Source organism: Venturia canescens, chromosome 11, assembly GCF_019457755.1.
Source record: "Venturia canescens isolate UGA chromosome 11, ASM1945775v1, whole genome shotgun sequence".
In the NCBI taxonomy this organism is placed as follows: Eukaryota; Metazoa; Arthropoda; class Insecta; order Hymenoptera; family Ichneumonidae; genus Venturia; species Venturia canescens.
In genome coordinates, this window is record NC_057431.1 from 12,415,927 (window position 1) to 12,441,643 (window position 25,717).

Here is a 25,717-nt window from a genome sequence, read left to right on the forward strand (position 1 = left end):
CCGAGGGTTCGACATTCCCAGCGTTCAAATTTTTTAATGGTCGATATTAAGTGTATTTGTATTTTCGAGCCTTTGGGTTGTTGAGAATTCGTTATTGTGAACGTTCGTCATCCTGAGCATTCGCTTTTTCACGCTTTTGCTTTTCAAGGCTCCTTTATTTCGAGCGTTCGACATTTTCAACATTCACATTTTGAAGCATTCGATATTTTGAGCATTCGAATTTTCGAGCGTTTGCTAACCACTTTCCATTTTGAATTCGAAAATATGAACTTTTGACATTCGTATGATTCGTAATAAATACATTCGAAATATATATTTTCGACTTAATACGAACTCAAAGAAGGGGGAATATATACTCGATTAAATACGTATCATGCTATAGAGTCGATCGGGAATAAGAATTTCCAATTACTTATTTTTTTCCAATCTGATATCACAACTTTCAAAATTTCGAAATATCGACCGTTCTACAATTCGGTTATTCGACATATTATATTCCACTCAATTTTCTCTCGTATGATTCTCTCAAAATTTGACCTTGGAGGAAAAACATCTAGAAGTCATCTGAATGGTTTTTCTAAAGTTTTTTTTTCGATTTTTCGTAAACGTCTCAGGATAAAAAAATGATTCGCATGTGATGAAAAAATTATTTTTGCAACATTTGAATCACTTGACAAATTTTTTAGAAGTGCCGCCGCTGGAATTTATATACTTTTTCATAACTTTGGGCATAAATTATAACACTTGCATAATCAATCTTTTTTTATCATCGTTTTTCACTAAGAAAGAACAAATTTTTTTTCTTAGTTTTCTTTCTTTTCGATGCCACCTCTAAAAATTTTTTTAGATGTCCCAAATTTTGAGAAAAAAATATAAAAAATATTTTTTTTTTTCAATCACCCTAATGTGTATGAGGAAAATAGAACATAACAATATTATAAGAAAAGAAAATAATCATTACAAAAGTAAATCAATGGGAAGTCATAAGTATTTATAACAAAAGTAGGAAGAAAAAAAAATTTCGACACTATTCCGTAATGGATTTATTACACCAGGTAATAACCATTTTTCAAAATAAATACATCGGTTTAGAAATAGAATAACGAGAACAAATAATTGGAATTGCTGTTTTAATACAAAATAACGACGATATTTTTCTCTTTTTCATCAGTATACGTATATGGGAATAATGTCTAGTATAATAAAGTGTCAATAATACATTTTGAAGTTTTAAAAGTAAAAAAAAAAGTTTTATCATTATTTTCCGAGAAATGAAATCGAAATAAGTATTAGATTCTAAGCTGTATGTTCGAATTAATGTCTTACTCGAATCATCGAAGAAGCGTTAACTGATTCGACACATTTACCAAATCGCTATTATCGGTAGAAAAATTCGCTAGCTCAGGAATTTTGATATATTTGGACGTTGCAAAAACGTACCGTCACTGGCGCCACTCGTTCGTCCAACAGTTGCCGGTTGCGCGTCTATCAAACTTGCCTGAACTTTCATGCTCCTAACGCTCCTAACAGTCCTAACATTAATTGTTTTTTCTTCCCTTCTTGTTCCAATAATCGATGACAGTGTGTGATTCATATAATAAAGAAGACAATTATATATATGAATGGTCAAAGTGCACGCATGGAAAAAAAGAAATTAACTGTAATCTCTAATGAGTTCTTACCAGAATGTGTTCCAGCTGTCAGAAGAATTATTCGCGTTACACTTGAGCGAATGAAAAATTAGCATTGATCGATGAGGATTGTGACGTGGCTCAAGTGCAAAAACGAAACAGAAATTGTCATGTGATTTTAAAAAAATCTTTGATTGATATAAACATAAAGCGAAAAAAGAGTGAAATACTGAAATAATAGATTGAAAAAACAAGCGTTACATAATTTTTGAACAAACAATATTTAAGATATGCCAAATTCAATGGATAATAATCATAACCCTAAAGCACGACGGAGAAATGTCAATGAAGAGTTAAAACCAACAGCAGATTGTCAACAACCGAGCAATGAAAACAAATCAGGGTCGGAAGTATCCAGCGGTGGAATTTCCAATGGTAGAGTACCTCGTATACCATCTCTCGTTGATCTGGATTTCTCGACTAAAGAGACGGAAGATAATTTATTTAGCGAAGCGGATCAATTGCTATCGGACCATGCGCTAACTGAAGAAACTCCAGATTACGAGGCAATAGATAAAATGGTTGCAATAAAAAAAGTCCTACAAGAAGAGCCTTTATTGAATGAATTGAGGCTGCTGAGCTGTGGCAAAAGAGGCCTAGTCAATGGTACTTGTTTACTTTTTCATGATGCTGAAGTTTACATCGTTGAAATACAAATAGATTTATTTTAAACTACATGCTACATATGCACGAACCCTGATTACATTAAAAACTTTGCAATGCAATTTATTATTGCATCAGAATTTTCAATTTCTTTTTCCAATTAAACAACAATATGAAAGATATTTAACTAAAAATATGATGCTATATTTTGCAATATTGGAGTCCAATGAAATGACTAAAAAAGATATTCTCAATTGTCCATTGTTTCATTCGGTGAACAATTCGTGTATGTTGAAAAACGAGTAGCAATTTAAAAAGGAAAAAAAATCAAAGAATCACACTTTTTTTTTTCTGTTGAACTCCAACATTGCAAACTTTACCATCATCTAGAAACTTGAAAAATTACATGAAAAATTATGAATTTTATAACATATTATGATGAAACAATCCAAACTCTGAACTCGCAAATTTTGAAACCATCGAGAGCAAAACCATACAATTTCTGGAATAGCTTTTTGAGAAAAAAATCAGAAAGTACCATTTCAAAAAGGAATAAAGTTGTGCAATAATTAAAAAATATACAGGGACCTCAAAAAATCAATTTTATTTGGCAGTACATCTGATTAATCACTGAAAAGTTTTATTTTATACAATTACTTATAATTGTAATTAATAATTTCAATATTGTATATCAATATTAGCATCGTTGAGAAGAAGGCTAATTTTGTGATAACCGTGCAAATGTCTCGTATACTAACATTTCAACATTAACTTGTACTTTTCTACTATTTCCTGAAACTGGATATTCAAAATTCTATTTCATTGCCAAGGTTTCTCTAAAGTCCCTTAGTAATTAAGATTTTTTTTAAGACATTCTTTGATAGGAACCGTCTCGAATCTATAAAGGCAAATGCTTTGAAATTTTAATGTTTAATTGAATAGTCATTTTCCAGATAAGAACCTTTCACTATGCAGTATTTTTTAGAAATATTTTTGATGAAATAATCACGATGAGGGGAAAATTGTTGTCATGGTTATAGATCAGCAATTTGTATTTAAGAAAATCAGGAACAGATAGGATTTTGTAGCATCAAATGAGTAATCAGTGATTGTATGAAAAATAAATTACATTCAATTCGTTTACTAAATTGGAAAAAAAAATTAACGCTAATTGAAATAATCAGGGGACAGTAGTAGAAAATAATGTTCACCACATTTTGACGATGCAATCTTTGGTACTATTGCTTGAATCCATAATTCTATCAACAAGAAATTTCTAAGTGAACTTAATGGCAGGATGTAATATTTAAATTCACAAATTTAAATGAAGATTACTCTTATTTTTCAACATATTTCAATGGAGTTGGAAAGAAGAATGTTCACGAACTTGTAAACGAACATTTCACGTTCCTTACTATGGTAATACGAAATTCCTTGTTGTAATGAAAGCAAGTACTGAGTTTGAAGTCTCGAAATCACAAGGATGATCTGTAGATGATACCAGAAGGAAAGTGTGGCCGAGACTTTTGGGACTGGATGATGAGGAAGCTCTCAAAAATGACCAAATATTGGATATTACGACTACCCGTGTGCCTGATGATGTTTATCAGCAAATATTGAAAGATGTTGCACGCAGCGGAGGTCATCTTGCTGTAGGAGCTTCGGAAAAGGAATTAGAGAATTTTCAAAGTGAAATGACTCAATTAATCTGCTGGGTACTCCATCGACATTCACGCTTGAAGTTAGTAATTCAATGCCTCTCTTTGTTAGTGTAAAACTTGGATAAACAATTCATGATTTGTATTTCTACCATATAACATATGGGATAATCATTTATTATTATCATGAATTGCAGTTAATATCATTATGTATATACTATAAAAAAATTTTATCTTCAATTCACAATGATTGAAGTTATAAAAGTTAAAACCACTGAATTGCAAAGAAATTTCTTTTCCTACACAATTGTTCGATACCAAACTTCAGAATTTATGTTTTTCATTCTAATGTTCAAAAATATCTTGTGAAATCGAATATCTTGATATTTTTTGCTTTTTCTTTTTCAATGTTTGTGATTCTAAAATGCACTTGAGAAACAAACATTGCATAATTAAAATGAGTTTGACTTTTTTATCAGTTACTATCAGGGTTACAACGACATTGCCGCAACAGTTTTATTAGTCATGGGCCTTCAACGGAGTTTACAAATTCTCGAGCGGATATCCCTCGATTTTCTTGAACGATTTATGGAGAGGACAATGGAAAAAGTCAACCAAGAACTGTTTTATATATTTGCTCTCTTACATCGCATTCATCCTATGCTCCTTGTGCATCTTGAAAAGTAAGTTCATTCTTGGAATTTTTTTTCAACTTCAAGCAGCTTATTCTAGCACATTTTAAGTTCATATCAGAAATTGAGCAGAATTAGTAACCATATGAATGTGACGAATGTGAAATGCAAGTCATTATGAATTACAGCAAGTTTGGGGATTATAATATTAAAAATACTAGACATTAAAAATTTTTCAACGATTCGATTGATTCGACCCTCTTTTTCATTTCACTTTTTCAAAAGAGGAAGAATTATGGATGATTTTTTTTGCTTAAAAAAGTTTTTTATTTGAAAATTATGTCAAAAAGAAATTGAGAAGTTTACTTTAAACATACAATTGAATTTTATAAATAGGCTTAATCAGTACCTGCTTGCTATTATCAGCCATTTTAACGTGATACCTACAAGTTTTGAATGATTGCAGTTAAAACTCAGTTGATTCAAAAAAATTCTAACCTTTCAGTTCCTTCACAAAAGTTTGAGGTTTTAGGCTGAATGCTGTGAAATAGTTCAACAGAATATCAAATTTCTTGTCGATATAAATTGTATTGTTTGCGGAACGTTTACAATATACTGGAATATTGCACAACATGGGTGCAGAAGCCTTCAACTTTTGTCACCGTCATTACTGTGATAATCTCACAAACTCGGAAAATTCTGAATTCAACTTTTGTTGTGGAGAAGAGAGAGGAGGAGATGACAATACGCACCGATGCAAATAAAGGGGCAAGCTCCCTTGACAATCGAGGTTTCGAAACCCACGAATATCAAAGAAGATTGATTCCCTACAAAATAAGCCACTTGGCGTTGCAATTTGTCTCAGACCTCAGAGATTTCCAAATCACACTGCAGTAAATATTCTCGAAGAGGAAAAAAGTCCGAAAGATTCATAAGCATTAGGTGTAATTTAAATGTCATGAATTTTTAGCTAAACTAGAATTGAAAAATTCAATTTATATTGCTTAATGAACTTATTCGACAATCTCTGGTTTCGTCTGTTGTCACTTTGTATGTTCGCTTTGTTCGCCATTACATTCGTTTTTAATTAAAATTTCAGTGTGGAGTTATTCCCTCACTTTGCGCTAGCCGAGTACACGACTTGGTACGCTCACAAATATGCTGAGAATCGAAAACTTCTTCACAGACTTTTCGATTTTTTTCTCGGGAGTCCACCGCTCATGCCACTCTATCTCAGTACAGTTATCGTTGCTCATCGAGACACGGAAATTTTTAACACGACACCAGATATGGGGCATACCCATAAAGTACTGTGTACGGTAAGGAAAATTATGAACAACAGAAACAATATAGTTATAAAAACAATGATATACTAATTTTTCATAATCCCCATTGGAAAAAAATAAATAAAAATAACGTGAAAATTCGTAAAATCTTTAAGCTTCTCTTTTACGGTCTTGCTTTTATGATATATTTTTAAAAAATTCAGGTGCCAAGCAAATAAAACCAGAAAATGACAATGCACGTGTATATTTTCAAGTAACTTCATCAAAAAAAAAATTTTTTAAACTTTGATTCCAAATTGAAAGGAGAGAGATAAACCGGTTGACTGGTAAAACATTTTTTCAATTTTCGTATCAAAACTGGTATGAGCCAATAAGTTACCGAAATACACGAAAATTTGTTTCTGGGGGTTTTCGAGGTTGTCGGTTCCATTCCCAAACTCCAAACTTAGGTTTCACTTAGCTACCCATAATAGGAGTGAAAATGAGGGTTAAAGGTGAAAATTTCAGATTTTTCAATGGCATGTTTTTATGTTATATTACATTAAAATTCCAAGGTTTTTAAGATACTAGACTCGTTCATGAAAATCAGACCAACTTTACTGTCCTCAGAGAGGTGAAAAATATCGGTTGAGGGTGAAATTTTCAGATTTTTTACTCGCAAGTTTTTATACTATATGCGTGAAAATTCCAAGTTTTTAACCCTCTGTTGACACGTATTTTTGCGCATCCTCCTAGTCATACATGGATTCATGGTGTCCTACCATGTTTTCCCATACTTACAAGGAAAGGTACTTTAGTGTCCGTCTCTGATTTTGATAATTTTTTACTATGTTATAGTCCATCCAAAAATAAGAGACACGTATTTTTTTTTATCGGCCGAAAGTTATTTTTAAGGGGTGAAATCAACCCTCAAAGTTCGGCATGTTTTGCGTCTGGTAGAGTGTTTCATATAGAAGCACTCAACCGATCGAAACGAAACCAATTGCAAAATGTTTGGCATGTCAAATAACCCATATGACATGTCCAACTTCTTATGCACCCTTACGGCAAAGGGGTGAACCACCCCCAATATTCAGAATTTTTTCGTTTAACAAAAATTTACTATCCGATTTTAATAAAACAAACGCCATTTTGCAGAGCAAAAAAAAATAAAATCGACGTGTTTTCGGGTTTTCCTCAGATCAAAAAAATTAAGGGGGTAAAACACCCTTAAAATTTCAAATTTTGTTTTGAGCACTGGCCCCTTCTAATTTTAGTATTCTTTTCATAGAATGTAGCTTATCAAAAAATAAGAAACACGTATTCTTTTTTATCGGCCGAAAGTTATTTTTAAGGGGTGAAATCAACCCCCAAAGTTGGGCATGTTTTGCATCTGGTAGAGTGTTTCATATGGAAGCATTCAACCGATCGAAACAAAACCCATTGCAAAATGTTCTGCATGTCAAATAACCTATATGACATGTCCAACTTCTTATGCACCCTTACTGCAAAGGGATGAACCACCCTCGAATATTCAGAATTTTTTCGTATAATAAAAACTTACAATCCGATTTTAATAAAAGAAATGCCATTTTGCAGAGCAAAAAAAATAAAATGGACGTGTTTTTTGGTTTTCCTCGGATCAAAAAAATTAAGGGGGTAAACCAGTCCTAAAATCTTGAATTTCACTGTGCGCATCGAAATGTTGATATTCAATTCATATGGTTCCTTTATCATTGCGTATCGACTTATATGTTGAATAATATTTATTTCACATATTCATTGGCTGACATCATAATCGTATAGAGAATCGAATACTTTGACATGCGTTACGTGAGAAGTGTTAGTTTTCGTTCTACAGGTTCTACTATGACATCTTTAAACGGTTCTTGAAAATCTAATGTCGTATCTTCCACGATTTCTAACCGATTGAACTCTGCCATAGAAGCCTTCAGAATTCTCTCGAAACTTTCTTTCAATTCCACTTCATTATTGTTAACAGGACTGTCAGGAATGTTCATTACTTCAAATGTAAGAAGCAACAGTCTTATTACGTTCATTGGGTTGATAGACATGTTCATGACAATACGTTATTCACAATAGCGGACAGGAAAATAGCACGGGCACCATACGACATTGTGTTGCACAGTGTTGCACAATATTCTACAGTGTCGCTTGCTGGAAAACGTTAGAACTACACAAAACAAATGGGGTCGTTTAGACCCCAAGTGAGTGATTAGGGTAAAGAAATCTGAAAAAATTCAGAAGTGTTATTTAAGATATATAGCAAGAGAGCATGCATTGGGAAATGGATCATTTACATTGATTAACATATCTCGTGAAGCATCGAATACTTTTTTCCGATGCCAATGGCACGCTCAAGGCTTTTATTCAATTCAAAAAATTTTAAACTCGCTGTAATGCGCTTTTTTATAAAAGCTTCGATCATATCATTGTTTCGGTACAGTGCGACTTTTTTCATTGAAAGGACAATGGTAATATTCCTAAGGCTCTACATACACGTACACCGTTGCAATAATATATCAGGAAAAAATGAAAAAATCCAAAAATACATTTTTGACACATATTACTTTTGTGCTCTGCACAGACTTTTTTTACATTAATGACAGCAATCGCTCGTTGTTCTGTCCTTATTGCTGCGGCAAGAAACCATTTTTTCTTCTGTCTAATCTATCGCTCAAATCATAAGAATCGTTGGGATCATTCATTTCCTCGCTCGTCAAACTCAGTGCCAAGGATTCAATGAATTGGTATCGTCTGTTCCAACTTTCGTGCTATTGTAATCTCCGGTTCTTGTATTCTCTCATCAACTCTACCTTCCCCTTTGTGGAAAGTACTAATCAGACAGACCACTTTGTTCTTTCCCAGAGTGTAAGACACCAGTGTACGATTACCAGAATATTACATAACGTGCACTACCTACTGACGTAGATTTATGAAATGACTTCGGTATTTGCCGTTTATTTTTCCGTATGGTACCTTCGAATGTTAACGAATTTTTCGTTAACGTTCGATAATTCGTCGACCAATTTTACTAAGGAAAACCAATTGTCGCGTGTAAGATTTCTCCGATACCATAAATAGATTTCGATAATTTGAGAACGCTTTCTAGTTTTTATGAATTTGGAACTTTGCCTGTGCACAGTATTGCATTCAACATATAAAATGTTTTAAACACAATATTTTTATACCGTGTTTGTCCGGTTTACTCATTGTCAGAATGTAAACACGCGCAAAAAATTTTCCTCCAAAACTGGGTAGTAAGGTGAAAATCAAGTTCAGAAATGGAGTCAGAAAGCCATAAAATGGTTGTGCACCAATTTTTATTTTCGACATGTACACATATGATACAATACCAGAAGAGGCCCGACTTTTTTTTCTATGGTACAATAGCAGTCAACGGGTTTCCTCGTCTAAAACTACTTTTTTTGTTTATCTAGCTGCCGGATGACTTGCCGTTCGAGAAACTGCTCATAGATGCAAAGAAGCTCTATGACGAGTATCCTCCAGAATCGATAATTAACGATGTGCGTGATTTCGACCAAAAACGCCGTTGCAAGGAACAGGAGTGGAAAGCTAAAGCTGAAGCTAGTAGAAAAGAACGAGAACGTCAGCGACAGTTGAAAGTTGCGATACCAAGTCGTACGATTATTCCTTATCCTCGCTTGCGGAGTTATCGTACTATAACCGTAGTCACAATTTTGGCAATTGGCATATACGCGTTTTTCAAAACAAACAATGTGCTCAACTGACACTAACTTTATACAGGGAAACCTCGAAGCTTGCCTCGTTTCAAAATTCAATTTTTTTCTATGTCACTTTATCGAGAAAATATGAAAAGAAATGAAAATAATCGCGGTTTCCCTATACATGTAAAAACAAAGCAAAAATACTGGAGAAATTGCAAGAGCTCTTTAGCTGCAATTTTTTAGAGGCAAGTGCGTTTTTTAATTACTATTATTTCTTCTCTATAACTGCAGAGAATCTACTAGCAATGAGGAAGCTGATTTGTATTTATTTTTTAAATATTTTCTATCATTCCTGGTCACCTATTTGCGCCGATTTCCTACATTATTTATTTTTATTCTTTTTTCTCTGCTGACCAAATCCTCGCAGAGACGCCTTTTTGCGTGAAAATAAAAATATGTAGATTGTTTATATAAAAAATTAATAATGAATCGTATATTATAAATTATTTTGAAGCTTGCATTGTTGAAATGCTACAAAAATCATTTTTTTTTTTCGGTAATCACAATTTTCGAAGACATCCTCTCATTTGTATTTGTCGACTCGATTAAAATACACGGAGAAAAATAAATTACTGGATCCCCTATCGAATCTATAAATGACGTTATCAACAAAAAAAATGCCATTTCGATAAAATTACAAAACAGAAGAAATTGCATTCCAACTGCAGATTTCATTACAACTATCGACTGTGAATAGGATGGGATACATAAAACAGAAGTAAGCTGATTTTCTTCTATGACGAAAAGCTTCAAAAATTATTCAACGATATGAAAAGCGAATGAGCGGGATATGATGCTCGTGTGTGAATAGTGTAGAATGTGTAATTGGTGTATAGCAATATATTGGAAAACAAAAAAAACAACAATGTGGCAAAAGGAAAGTCTGGAACACACAGGAATACGCGACACGCAATATAAATAATACCTACAAATATGAAATATCTACAAAATACATTTTATGGTACAGCCGAATGAATCGATCGATCAATAAAAAAATATATTGATTTTTAAATCGTATTTTTATTTATTTAGTAATAAACTGTTCATGGTCAAAGATTATACGCACATTGCATCTCGAATCTCTAGTCGCGTGGCCAAATCGTTGCAAACGAATGAACCACGCTCGAGCCAAATCTAGTTAATATTAATATCACAATAATCCACCAGGTTCTTTAATCATACTTTGTCACCCATAAGACCATATAGAGAGCCTCTATATATTCACTGTACAGCGGCGAACTGTAAACATTCGCTCTCAATTAAATCTACAATTGTTAATGAAATTATTGAATTCGTTCGCACGAATCGAGGAGATGTCTTCAGACGGCGTGAAACGAGCCATTTTTTCTGATTGTTCAAATAACAAACTCTGAATTCAATGTCTCGTCGAAGTTTTAGTATGAATGATTATGAATTTTAATTATAACCACATTTTTTTTATAACTCTTTACACAATGGCGAGGCGATGATATTTTCCAAGAACAGCCACCGACTAATTTTTTATGATTAACATTCGTACATTATAAATAAACTTCAAAAAATCGAAAAAAATGATAATTCCATAAATGAAACGCGTAGAGGAAAAAATAATAAATTTGATAAAATTTTTTGTATCCCATTCATACACTTGAAAACTTGAAAAAAGTTTACACCCAGAAAACATGGACTCCTTTTTCGAACTTCATGACGATGGAAGCATTGCCAATTTCGGTCATAAAATTAATAGACTTATTCTTCGAAGGTATTTTTATCATTTTGTTGAACAAAAAAATTTCCAAGCTGTTTAATATTCCAAAAGCCTGCGTAACTAACAGAAATTTCTGTTGTGAATCTACGAATGGTCTCTGGCCAGCGATTTTGTATGCCAACAGAAAAAATATTATGAAATCTTCAAAGTTCTGATATTTCTGGCGAAATGGAAGATTTATGTTATTTAGAACAAACATGGGAATCGCGACAAATAAGACGATTAGAAGTATAAATTAACGTCATAAAACCGGCATATTCGCGTATATGAGAGTAGCGGCAGGGCTCGCGCTGGCTTTTCTTTTGCGCTGCAGTTTTTCCTTTTAATACTTGGCATCGAGCCGCTACCGCGTCTCTTGATTTTGCTTGTATAGTCGATGAAATTTTATTTGAACGTGAGTAATTACGGAAGATTACAACGTTAAACCCGTTGGATTTTTTTGTTTTTCTTTGTAATGCTTCTTACTTTCTATGCGTATTTACTCCTTATACGTAAATTATACGTCACAATATTTCGTTAAATGGCGAATATGTAGAGTGGACTTTTCCGGAAAATTTCATTGACAGAAAATATTGTACAATCGATTTTTTGGCCTCAAACCCTACACCGACATACATAAGAATACTCCAGTCGTATCTTCCGCGAAAAAGCTTTCGATACGACACAACATTCCGACTATGAGTTAACTTCTCCACTGGTAAGTGGTTACCGGTTCAAGAGTCGGACATTATTTCTGGTGGACAAAAGAATCACAAAAAAAATATTACAGCTCGCCCAAAATATTTTTACTTCTATACAGTATTTCTCAATGCCGCAGAGCATAAAACATTTTCTTTTTATTCACAAAAACAGAGAGATGTTATAAATGAAGGTGCAAAGGCGAAAAAATATTGAATGCAACAAAATGTCAAAAATTTGGAAAAAAAATAGAACATCGATAAAAAGTAAAAAGAAAAAAACAAAATCCCTTCGTGTAGCCTCTTGAATGTTGTTCCCTTCTTATTATTAAAAATTCGCGAACTTATGTCCGGTGAAATATTAGAATCTCGATCAGCGGTACTAAAACTCCACGAATACCACTGCGGTACTCATTTTTTACATAATTCCAAGCCTATTTTCGAAGCTCGTTATATAACAGGCCCACCAGTGAAGAGGTTAACGGAAACTTAGGTAGACGAAAAGAAAACTAGGAATTACTCAACGGGCAATGTCTCGATTGAGTGTGACTTAGTGACTCATTAGTGTTCCAAATATAATATTGGTTCAAATTATTTTTTCAGAAGCTCTACTTTTCTAAGCTTTCAGAAGCATACGCATGATTTTCACTGCGTTTGTACTCTAAATCTAAAATTGCATAATCTTAAATTTAAGAGAAGTTCACTAATACGAGATAAAAAAATTGAGCTTCGGAGAGCAACTGTTTCAGAGACTCAAGCATCTTTCATTGGTTTAAATGTTCACAACTTTTGGAGTTTAAGAGAAAAGGGCAGCTAGAATGACAGCTTTTTTGTTGAAAAATCATTGGCGCAACTAAACAAAATGGTGCATCGGGCCCCGTACGTATAAAACAATAGCTTTTTCCAAGTGATTAATGAATGAAAAAAGCAATTGCAATAGTTCTCAGAATGAATGCGATCAAAAACCGACTACATGAAAAACAACTATAGTTTTTCGAACACAAAAAAAATGTTCCTAGGTTACAATTTGAAAAAAAAAAATTAAAATTAAAGTTCAGAGTCAAAAGAAATTGCAATACTTCTGAGAACATAAATTTACTCGGGAACAATTGTTTTTCGAATAGCTTTTTTCCCCATTATCGCTTCCCATTGTCATTTCTCCTCAAACTTTTTAAACCGAATAAAAAGAAACTACGAATAGTTCAATCGTGCGAGTTTTAGGACAAACTCCAGTTTTGTTCTTACTCAAACGACTAGATTGTTTCAGGTTTCAATATTGTTCTAATATAATCGAGAACAACAGAATTTCGTAGAATCTCCATGTGATTAACACCGGGAAATGTTTCATGATATATTTTTTGTTTCTGCTGGTTCTGCCAGTGCAAGCACCCCTCGAGACTTCGCGCATTCACTGTACCGTCACCGTCACCCGTTATCAGTTGTGGATAACCGTCTATCGTCACCCCAGGCTTGTAATAAAGTCTGCAAATGAATGGCTTTCGTTAAATTCTTTTTTCCGTCCTTCATTATTCGTTATATTATGCTTTTGTTTGAAATTTTTTACTCATTCGTTGAGAGCAATTTTTTTCGAAATGTTGAAACTTTTTCGGCATTTGTAATACTATCAAAATGGTAGATCGAAAAAATTCTCTACAAAAAATCAAATATCCAATTTTCGGAATTATTATACAATAAAATTTTTCAATTCCCATTATGAAATTTTTCATTCCCCATCCAGTTATCGAAGATAATAACTCCATTCGTTTCATATGAGAAGAGAAAAGTTATCTGGACAAACTGTTTGAACAACTAAATAACTGCATTATTACTTTTTTTGCTCTAGTTTTTTTCGCCCCCCCCCCCCCCCCCCTCCAATTCTCTAGATCGTTAAGTGTGTAAATTATGGTTAATTTTTTTTTTTAATGTTTATACCACCTTTCGACTGTGTCGACTTTTACTCCGTGCAGACAATGAATTTCGACACCGGGGGCTCTGTAATCCAGCTGAAACTTTTCAGTGTCTTTCCGAAATTCCCATCCGTTTGGTACGCCAACATCACTGGAAAAGGAATGGAAGAGGGAAAAATTTAAATATGAAATTTTCGACTGTTCAATAACGAAATATTTTTCCGTTAGCGTAAAAATATGCATACATTAAAAAGTCTTTGAGATCATCCATCGTATAATTTTTATGTTCAGTCTCGACCAAAATTTCGCTCATTTTCCAAAATAGCTTCGACGGGAGTAGCCAACCCAAGCTTGGACACGTTATTTGTTGGTTTTTTAAAGTACTTTCGCGTAACACGTACGTACCCAAATCGTCACCTGTTGCGAGACAAAATTCATTCGAAAAAACAAATTAAAAAGCAAAACCATCACTCACAAAGAGAGAAACTGACGAACGCTGTTTACGATTATTCTAATTTAAATGTTCCTATAGCATTGCAAAAAAAAACGTAAATCTCCTTTTTTTTTTTTTAATCACGCATTTAAATTCAGGAAAAACAAAAAAATTATCAAAAAGTTGTTGCGTAATTTGGAAAAATATTTCAAAAACAATTGGATTTTTTGATAAAAATGTTGAGAAACGTTTTTCAAATTTGTTCAAGGTCGATCGTGCCACGAAACAAAGAAAATCGTGGAGATTGAAAACAAAAAAATTTCGAATTCCACATTTTCATACAACATTTCACGAGAACATTTTTTACAAAAACATATCGTAACGATTGCTGATTCCACAGAATGCACTGAAGAAAAAAAATCATTTACTCATAATGAAATTGCAGAAACCTTTCAATCCTACCAAGTCCGATCTTTTAATTTATGTTGAAGGATGATGATTTGAAAAAAAAACCTCCACAATTTTATTAAATTTATTCACCGTGTTCGAAGCACTTTGCACGGTTGTTACAACCATTTATAATTTTCAAGTTACGAAATCGATCTTTCAATATATATATTTTTTTTTTTTAAAAAAGCCAATTATATTGAATTATGAAGAAAAATTGCAAACGATTATAAATCTTTAAGAAACGTTCTCAAATTCATGTCGAATAAGGAATATTCAACGTTTTTCAAATCAGCCGGAAAAAGGTTGACCTGAAAAAATAGAAAAACAATGCTTACCTATGGCAAAAACCTTGAGCGCTTTGACCGAACCACCCCAAACTGCTCCTAATGTGACAAGTGAGCTGATGTACTGATTTTTCCACTTCTGGCTCTGGCGTTGTAGAAATATCATCGACATTGGACCTCCCATACTATGAGCTATCAGAGTCACCGGCTGAGCGCCATTTATCAAGTATGTTTCTTCAACGAGCTCTTTTAGTTTCACGAAATACTCTTCGTTCTCGTCTGAAAATTAAGACCTGTAGCTCTGTGAGATTGCAACATCGCTGATGTACTCAAATTTCAAGAAATTATTATTTCGAGGAGACAAATCGAAGGAGCAACGAAAAGTGTTCTTAATCTTCCCATAAAAATTGATAATTTTTCATAATTTATTACACAAATATGCGAAAAAAATTCCAGTACCAGTTGTAAACATAAAATCGGTAGAAAATTAGTTTTTCTTTTTTCAATAAGTTTCATATTGAGCGAGTTCATATTTAAGTGAAAAAATAAAATGAAATAAATATTATTTACATTACTAATGAATGTGGCAATTTTTTCATCATATTTCATTCGTGTTAAAATTGAGTTGAACAATACAAGCTTGGTCAACGTACTTGGAGCTTTCCGAAAATCGTAGGGGGCACCTCGTAGCGATAAATTCCTTATGTAACCCAAATCACTGACAAGCATATTTCCAATGTCCTTGAAATACGATCCTGGGTATGCTTTGCTGGGGTCTAAATATTCGACGACAGTGGGATCGCCCCATCCTGGCATTCGAATTTCAACCCCATCTGGATTTCTCGTCGAACGCGTCACGTTGTCATATTCAAGTCGCATATTGTCGATCTGAATTAATTAAGCCACGTGACATTTTGAACGCGAATTCAAATATATAGAACTGGTTATTCAGGTCAGCGTATTAATCGATCGACGAACAATGGCCGCGATATTATTATAATTTGTGTTATCCAAATGTCCCAAGGTTTGTTTTCGTTTTCTGCACTACTTTTTGATTATTCCACAGTTATTTGAAGAGACTAATTTTTTGAGTTTTCAAGATTACATAGCTCCGTTACACACGATAAATGAATGCTAATCTTTCCAGATACACTGTTTATTGCACTCGATTAATGCATTGAAGCAGTTACACTGACCGATTAGCAGCATTAATGTTAATTAATTCCAATTGATTGAAACAGTCTAATTCCAAAATTATGTAACGTAAAATTTTCAATCATACTTTCACCACGTTTTATTTATTTTCTTAAGTTAATCTTTTACGAATTCATCACATAGATTTTTTTCAATTTGTTTATCTGAAAGTTGAAACAAATACTTCACATCAGTCGAATAACCCATTAATGCGCAAAATGACAATTTTCGACACGCAATTTCAAGTACACAGTTTTAACTGAGGAACGATAGAAAAATTTTTCAACATCTCATGCAGGATGTTTTTAAGGGTGCTCTTTCAGAATATGCCATTTATTTTGTAAAGTTAAATAAAAATTTTCGTTATTTTTGGGTTGTGGTTTTTGGGTGTCCTTGATGTCTGAACTTTCCAGAACACTGGTTATAAACTTTTTTCTCTCTTAGTTTTTCCAAGATGGCGGTTTTTGCAAAACACCATGATAATAATTTTCATGATTTTTTTCTCGCAAAGTATCAACTTAACGAAAAAATTTTTGAAAAAATCACACGTATTCTCTGGATAATTCTAAACACTTTTTGTTTTATAAAATTATTTCATTAAGTTGACACTTCGCGAGAAAATAAAATCACGAAAATTGCCATCACGCTGTTTTGCAAAAACCGCCATCTTGGAAAATCTTAAAGAGAAAAAAGTTTATAACCAGTGTTTTGGAAAGGTCAGACATTAAAAACACCTTTGCTGACGATAATATGGTTATTCAAGTGCAGCAACAATAACGAAAATCTACTTGAAAGAAAAATAACGTAAAAAATTTTCGACTTTTTAATTCACAACCCAAAAATAACGAAAATTTTGATTTAACTTTACAAAATAAATGCCATATTCTGAAAGAGCATCCTTAAAAACATTCTGCATGAGATGTTGAAAAATTTTTCTTTTGTTCCTCAGTTAAAACTGTCTATTCGAAATTGCGTGTCGAAAATTGTCATTTTGCGCATTAAATCCTTTTTATGCAAAATTGAAGCGATCGAACTGAGAGGAGCAAAGTTATCGGGTGAGTTCGTAGAAGATCGTACCAGAATCAAAATAAAGCCCAGGTGCATTAAAAAGAAAAATTTGACAACATATAAAGTCTTTTCCTCCAAACGAGCATTAATTGTATGAAGGTTGCAAGACCCTGAAGCCGTTTTACTAATAATTCATTAGAGAAAAAAAATGATTGAAAAGATGATTTTTCACTGACCCAGCAATCGATAATAACAGGTACGAGGAGCTCCAGGTTGAGCCAAATGTTGAAGAAATCTGGCGACGTTTTTCCACACACATAGTGAACAGATGTGGTTTTATTGAGTTTTGCTTCAACCTGGCTACCCCCATCCCCTGGAACTATAAATTTGGTTCGGTTTCAAAAATGTTTCGTAAGAATTTTATACTCAAATCAAATTATATTTTCATTGTGGAAAGCTGAACAAATTCAGCATTTCCCATGCAAAAGTGCACCTATTTATGCCTGAAATCTTGAAATCAAATTCATAATCCAAAATAAGATTCTTGGATTCATTTAATGAGTAAATTTTTTTTTTTATGAATTTCCATAGCATTTTCAATTCTCGAGGATTTATCCAATTCAAGATTCTGCTCGAGTAAAATCGTCAGAACTGAATCTACTGGAATTGTTATCAATTTCATAAAAATCTTTGAAACATTCCTTCAAGCGCTGTCTGCTTGGATTGAAAATTTGAATCCATGATACTCATAACTACCAAAGTTGTTGATCGAAATCGAGAGATAAGTTTTTCGAAAAATTCTTCAAATTGACTCAGTTACATCAAGCAAAAATATTAATACGAAGGTTGCTTAGAAAAATGAAAAAAAAAAGCAACAAGCATTATCAGTGATACGAGTCCACATAAAATAAAATCGCGAATCAATCTCATGGTTTTCATACATAATTTTCTTTCTTTTACTGATTTTCTTTACTGAAAGTGAAATGAAATACTCGAACAAACTCGAAGCCCTGATAAAAACTTCGAAATACTTTTAAAAAATTTGAATTATTTTTTGTCTTTTCCATCTTGATATTCTGTAACTAAATAATCTCCCATAAATCGTCAAAAGACATAATGAATATTCGTTAATTATGAAATTTGATTCTCAAAAACGTTCGTCTCCCAAGTTGTTTTGTAACGAGAAAAAATTACCCACGAGCTCGAAAAATTTCGTTTTCTATGTATATACAATTAAAAAAAAGTCGATTCATCATTAACCGCACACCGTAATATTCTTAAAATTTTTTCGAATAAATACCACCCTCATATGCGCTACGAAAACTCTGAATGAATCGAAATTAATTTCTGAAAAATCCCATTCTCCTTATTGATAAATTCAAAACAAATCTGCATGAATAATCGTTTTCCCTCATCCGTAAAATATTTTCAATATGTTATAAGTAATAAAAAATTTAAAAAAAAATTATTCTTGTATAAAAACTCACCAAAAATAACGGGGCTTCTTTGTTTTCCTCGGAAACGCCAAGTAACGGCAGGAGACACGATGCACAGTAGTACTATGAAGTAAACAAGAGTGTGGCGCATAGTGAAAATAGATTTTTTTTCTCTCCAGGCAGTAACAATCCGATAGAAAAAGTCAATTCGAATGAAGAACAATGTAAGCGAATAGAAGACTCGGCGTTAATTAAACCAAAAAAAAAAGCTCAACCTTGGTGAAAAGATAGTTGAAGGAACATTAAGATTAGAACGTTCGTGACAATATAGGTGGGGAAAAAGAATTTAAATGTGGAAACGCGGACGCTCCGATTTTTGTGAGTATTGCTGGGACGATGCGTTAAGTGCACACTGGCTGACTGTCATCGGGCACATGCTAACGAAAACAGCTGATGACGCACTATGAAAAAAAAAAGACGAGCTCCATCTCAGCCGTGTCCTTTGGAGGGCGCTAGCATCGTATTTATTGACGCGCAACGTGAAAATACATCCGTGCAGCTGTCCCGTTGCAGCCCCCAAATTTCATTTCTCCGCACCGCCTGTCTTATTATGGATCTTATGGATCCACCGAAATATAGCTTTTTTACATAACTGATACACCAACGAACTTCTTTCGAATTTGCATTGCTGTCAAAGAAAACTCGAAATGCGTTTTGGAACGAATCGCGCGTCAAAATCCACGAAAATTAAGTATTGCGATGATGTGTACGATATGCTTCATAAAAAACGAGCACAATAACAGCCAGTCGCGTGATATATGTTTGATGCTTGATGAGACACAAACGCAACTTGTAAACAGAGCACAGAAGTGAAGTTGTTTACTAATCGCATATCTGCGCACTCTCGTGAGAATATACCGTAATAGAATATCCTATATAAAGGGTGCCCTGAAAGCAACTTTCGGAGTTTAAAAGTTAACCATTTTTTGTGAATATCACGAATTTTGGATGCTTTCCAGTAAGCAGTCTCAGGAGCCTAGCACTGGAGCGGATTTGAAAACACTTGAAACGAAAGTACAGCAATAACACGATTGCAACTTTTATTTATCGAGTTCCGATTACCTTTGGGTTATAGCAAAGATAGAATAAATGAGATTCGAATTCCCTTAACGAATATAAGGTTGTTTGAAATAATTTTTCATAAAATAGTACTGATAAACAAATAAATACTACATCAATTGTATCAAGCCAAACAAGTAAGAATACCACGCAATAAGAAATAAATAAATATTTCCAAGTTCTACTTCTCTACCTCGACTTTGGGGAATGATAAGATATTGTGTAAACAGTGTGTAATGTTGGAAACATATTTTTATAGCATAAGTCATCGACTACGATCATTACAAAATGCTCCGATTGTTTATAATCACGATAAAACTAACTATTTGATAACGCACAGTATTATTACGTTTCAGCAGTACCCTTGACAGTTTCGTAACCGAATGATCGTTAGTTTTGTAATTTCTCTTTCGAATTTCGTGAAAGAAAACGCTATACGCAACTTGTTTTTTTCTCATGTTGACCTCCTGCATCGCGTGATACAATTTCGTTGAAAATTGGTGCCCAACACGAATTGACTAGAAAGTCTGCCGTTATATATATGCTGAGGAGGAAATGATTATCTAAACAGCAGCAGCCCCCTTCGATAGTCGCGCTATGAGACTGTCACACTTTTTTTCAAGGCATACGGGGAACTACCTTGAAAAATGGGAGAATAATCTAAATTTTTTTTCTACTTGTCAAACAATTAATATACTTTAGAGTAATGGTCAAAAAATTGAAAAAAAAAAGAAAATTTTTCTGGAAAAAATACTATTTTCGTCCGTACCGCCGGGTAGTGTGAGTTTTTCTCCGGTGCGCGACTGAAATCAGCTGGTAGGTACGTGTGGTTCGGGTTGACTCGGCCGCTATCTGGTAATTTTCGACAATGTTCGGTGCGGGTTGGAGGGGAGCGTGACATAGGAATTGGCTATGAGAGAATCTCTCATCACGCGACTAACGAACGTTGGCGATTTCAAAACTATGTATAAAAAGTTGCTACTAAAAGCCATGTTCAAAGGTAGCTTCAGCCGTAAAAAAAAAATCGTATCAATTATTCAAATAAAGTGAAGTGGAGTTAGAAATGCCTGCTTCATAATTACGTTTATCAAATTCACTTATGATTGTTTTTGACTCCGGCATTAGAATTTGTGTGAGGATTGAACGACCATAGGGTGCCCCATGCGCTTTTGCACAAATCTGTACATATATGTATTAGAGTGATTAGAAAAAAAAAATTCTTTTTTTCCTCAAAGTCGCAAGTGATTATATTAATACATATAATGTGAAAGTAATTCTCTCAAAATTTGGGCCATCTAAAAAAATGGTGAGAGGTGGCGTTAACGATGTTTTTTCTTAGTGAAAAATCACGACAAAAAGATGATCAATCGGTGTTGCAATGATAAAAGTTAGCACTCAATTTCGAGACGCTAATGAAATATCGAAAAAAAAACTTTAGAAATCCAACCTCCAAGTTTGAATTTTGAGAGAGCCAACACTTGAATGAGTACTAACTTTTGTCGTTTCAACACCGAACAATCAATCTTTTTTATCATCGTTTTTCATTAAGAAAGAAAAAAAATGTTAACATCGTTGGTGCCAATTGTACAAATTTTTTTAGACGGCTCAAATTTTGAGAGAATTACTTTTTGATGATTATGTTTAATGATTTAGCATAACCACTTGCAACTTTGAGGAAAACAAATATTTTTATTTCGAATCACTCTAATATGTATACGTGTAGATCATTGAAGAAGAGTCAGAACTTAAGCTCTGTAGTCGTAGCACAGGATATTCTAGATCCGGACTACTCTGGTATCCGTGAACTGTTTCCAAAAAAATGCCTATTTATTTTTAAACTTTGAATCAGCTTCACTTTCATTTTTTTCTAAATAAAACGTCTGGGGTGAGCGTAAGCTTTTCATATTTTTATTCGTTTAGAATTTCTCCCAATCCCATTTTTTAATTTTTGTTTCATGTTATGTGTAAAACGATGATTATTCTATCAATTAATGCGAATATTTTTTTCCTAGAGTTTTATTCAATTTTCATAAGGTATGCCATCTTTTTGCGTGTTATGATTTCGTGGGTAATTTTTTATGAGATTTTTTTCATAACCCTCTGGAGCTCTTCGTACCGAAAAAATGGTTTTCTTCCAGAAGTTCAGGGCTCCTTTTTGTACGGCATATGTCTCGGGTCGATAGAGACAATCTTTCGGGGCTGTTCGAAATCTTTAGCATACGCAACTCATAAAGTTCTTGCGTGTGACTTTTTTTCTAATTTCTACGTTGGTAAATTAGTGGAATAATATATGAGCGGAATGTCGAGAGCGAAACTTGGTTTATCTCTCATTTTTCATATTCGTCCGCACTCTCATTTGACACTGCACAATTGAAAATGCTTCTACACAGCGTAACTGCGCACGCTAAGCAAAGGCTATTTCATAATTGGTGTTATACGGGCCATAATTGTGAGAGTGAATTGAAAACGACAGTCGGGATTAGTTATGCGGGCGTTGAAGTCTCTATAAAAATTGTAATTTTCATCACTGTAAATTCACACAGCGAGCAGTGAATTAAATCTCGATATGATACTCGATAATATACATTATTGTAGCGTGTATCGGTTACATAATAACATTTTTTTGTAGATATATGGAGAATCAGCGATGGTTGGAAAACCTGCAAAAAATCGTCCGAAAGACGCACTCGCGCTAACAAAAATAATTTCTTAATTCAAAGACGAAATCATTTTTTTATTTTTAAGCTTTCGACACTGACTTTATATTTATAGTTTCAAAACTTCTGCTCAATACACGAGAAAATATATATATATATATATATATATTTTTATATTACTTCGCTGTTTTGAAAGCACTGATCGATGTAGCGAAAGTCATTGATTGAGCTCCTCTTCCTCGTATACATTCAATGATTCTCCGCTTTATTCGCAAACCTGATGGGAAATTTTCAGCTACCGTCCACAGGCCAAATGCAGCCGCATTTCTCCTCCTCAAGTATTCTTTGCATTCGTAGTACTTTAGTATTTAAATAAAAAATTCATTTAATTTTCAATAAAAATTCAATAAATTCGATGAATGAAATCGAATATATGGACTGTAAATGGAGCGCGGTGGGCTTATGGCTACGGCGATCCTCAAATAAAACAGCTTAGCTCGAGGCTTATTTACACCATAGAGACCACTGACACTCGCCTTTCGATCGAAATTATGTCTGCTGTTACCGTGTGCTACGTCTTTTTTTTAAATGTCTGCTGTGCTGCTGTGCTACGTTCTGAAGTTGTCGTCAGATTTCCAATCATCAACGACCAACTTCTCCAACCAATCATAACATCTGAAAATGGATGTCGTCAGATCCAACCAATCAGAAACTCGAGAGCATCAAAGTGTCTTTGACGGTTTTGTAAATACAGTCACATAAATTCTTGAATGTGTTGGTAACTTGCATAATCTTGAGCCTGTGCATAGTTTTTTTTCAGCAATTACGCCACCGCTAATGCTGATTTTGGGCGCAATTGAAATTGAAGTTTTTAATTAGTCTCCAGTTCAATTTTCAAAGCCTCAGATGACTCAGGAGTTACGTAATTGAACAAAATGACATGCCAATTTTACCTCCCACCACCGCGAATCGTTTTATCAGAGAAAAGATAGTCTTGGCGAGCTCGGGCCAGCAGACGACAGGGCTGTCAATTTACCTGTCCCGAGACTCTACCGAGTCTCTTGATCGTTTTATTCAGAGAAAATATAGTCTTGGCGAGAGCCTCGGGCCAGCAGACGACAGAGCTGTCAATGTACTTGTCCCGAGATCTACCGAGTCTCTTGATACTTACAAAATTTCCAACATAAAAATTTGAAAAGGAAAAAAAAACTTGAAAAAAATGAACACTGGAAGAAAGAAGAAATTTCATAGAAATACTGTTTTTTTCGACTGCTTTTCAAAAGAAGCAGTCAATGTGCATTACATTGAAATTATAACAAAAATAAAAAATTTCATCAATTTTTGATGAATACTGCAGTGTTTCTCAAGAAATTTTTTTTTCGATAATTGTAAAAAATTGCAGTACGTTTCTTGGTGTCCGAGAGTAAGCAACCGATGAAGCTTCACAAATTTTTGTAACGCAAGGTATACCGCGTTTTGCGCTGCCCCTACTTACTTTCATATAATATTGTTATTGCATGATCAAAGTTTACTTTACACAATTCTCCATTGAAATAATATGTTCTTTGTGTTGTATGGGTCTGTCCTGATATACATCCTTGATCCAAGAATCACAGAAATATATACTTGAATGTATATAATATATGAAAACGCACACACAAAAAAAAGCATACTATTTGAGTGATGAAATGTGGAGTATACAATTTTATCTGTAGACTGTCTGAGAAACTGTAAAAAAATATTGCTCAAACGATGAATTAATTTGAAAAATATAACATTTTGAAGTGTTCGTTATGTTGAAATATTATCGTCCAATATTTTATTTATCATTTAAAATTTGATCTGAGAAGATACACTTTGAGTCTACTCAACACCATGAACAATGGCTAAATCCTTAAGGAGTTTCGGTACAGGCGATACAATGTTGCCATGCTAAACCATGCTAAAAACATTAAAAAATTCAAAAAGTTCAGAATTTTATAAAATTTGGTGAACATATTCTTTAGTCCCAAATTTGACAATATAAATTTTTTAAGATTTTTCTTTTACACAGTTATCGAGTAATTGATCACTAAAGTTCACGTGTATAAGTATTGGAATATGAGCAAAAATAATCCATCAGCACAGTAATAAAACTTGATATTAAACAATACACATGAGAGCGTGCTCGCAGTCCTATAAGTTTGTTTATAAAACGAATATACAGATCAAGGATGAGGTCGACACGAGGCCCTTTGTCGTTAGAGTCAGAGTCACTTTTTCGACCACTGCAACGCTCAGTTAATCGATAGATCTATTAGAGTAAAGTTCATTGAATAAAATATATAATTGCTCTGCCTAACCTTTGTGCCATTTATTCCGAAACCTGCTTCCATAATCCAATAGGTTATGGGCCCAGGCACATAATAAGATAGATTTAAAAGTTTTACTTGAAAATAATGAATATTGATTTACGATAAAATAATCCATTTATTAATGGTGAAATATTGGTCGTGGTAATTGAAACTATAGTGAAGTTCAAATAGTGATCATGAGTGACGATATTGATAAAAAGACAAAAAGAAACATTAGGCCGTTTAACGGTGAAAAATACAGTATATGGAAAATGCGAATGTTTGCTTTGATCGCGGAAGGAAATGCGTCATGTGTATACTTAAAAGTGATCTACCAGAAAAAATGACAGAAGATTGGGAAAGTAAAGAAAGATTTGCGAAAGGTGCCATAATTGAACATTTGAGTGAATCCGCACTTGGACTCGCGAAAGACGATGATACCGCGCGTGAAATATTCAGAAAATTAGATTCTCTATATGCAAGACAGAGTTTGGCATCTCAGTTAACTATGGAGAAGAAATTGATTACTCTCAAATTTAAAGAAGATATTTCCTTGACAAAACATTTTATTCTATTTGATGAAACTATTGTCGAACTTGAAGCCGCCGGAGTAAAACTACAAGAAACAAGTAAAATTGCTAGACTCCTTCTAACTATGCCGACAAGCTACGATCCAGTGACAACAGCAATTCAAACGATGGCCGATGATAAAGTGAATCTTACGTTTGTAAAAACAAGACTCCTAGACTACGAGATAAAAATACAAAATGAGAGAAACGACACAAGTGGGAAAGTGTTGCAAACAGAAGTTCAACATCAAGATAAATCACAAAAGCAAAACAGAAATGGAAAA

At 33.6% G+C, this 25,717-nt stretch overlaps 2 protein-coding genes across 2 annotated transcripts; one reads left to right on the top strand and one right to left on the bottom strand.

The window, feature by feature from the left end:
* The first annotated feature begins 1,493 nt into the window (after window positions 1-1,493).
* On the top strand, window positions 1,494-10,631 carry LOC122418506 (TBC1 domain family member 20). Its single transcript, XM_043432754.1, has 5 exons — window positions 1,494-2,297; window positions 3,789-4,035; window positions 4,432-4,635; window positions 5,684-5,903; window positions 9,311-10,631. Exons 1-5 carry the CDS (start codon window positions 1,922-1,924, stop codon window positions 9,620-9,622), a joined length of 1,359 nt encoding a protein of 452 aa, XP_043288689.1. The 5' UTR covers window positions 1,494-1,921; the 3' UTR covers window positions 9,623-10,631.
* On the bottom strand, window positions 10,620-19,611 carry LOC122418507 (phospholipase A2 group XV-like). The gene is made up of 7 exons (XM_043432755.1): window positions 18,807-19,611; window positions 17,556-17,698; window positions 15,771-16,005; window positions 15,169-15,396; window positions 14,196-14,367; window positions 13,979-14,101; window positions 10,620-13,525 (listed from the first exon to the last, which is right to left on the bottom strand). The coding sequence occupies exons 1-7, from the start codon at window positions 18,904-18,906 to the stop codon at window positions 13,297-13,299; spliced, it is 1,230 nt and encodes a 409-aa protein (XP_043288690.1). The 5' UTR covers window positions 18,907-19,611; the 3' UTR covers window positions 10,620-13,296.
* Between the last annotated feature and the right edge of the window lie 6,106 nt (window positions 19,612-25,717).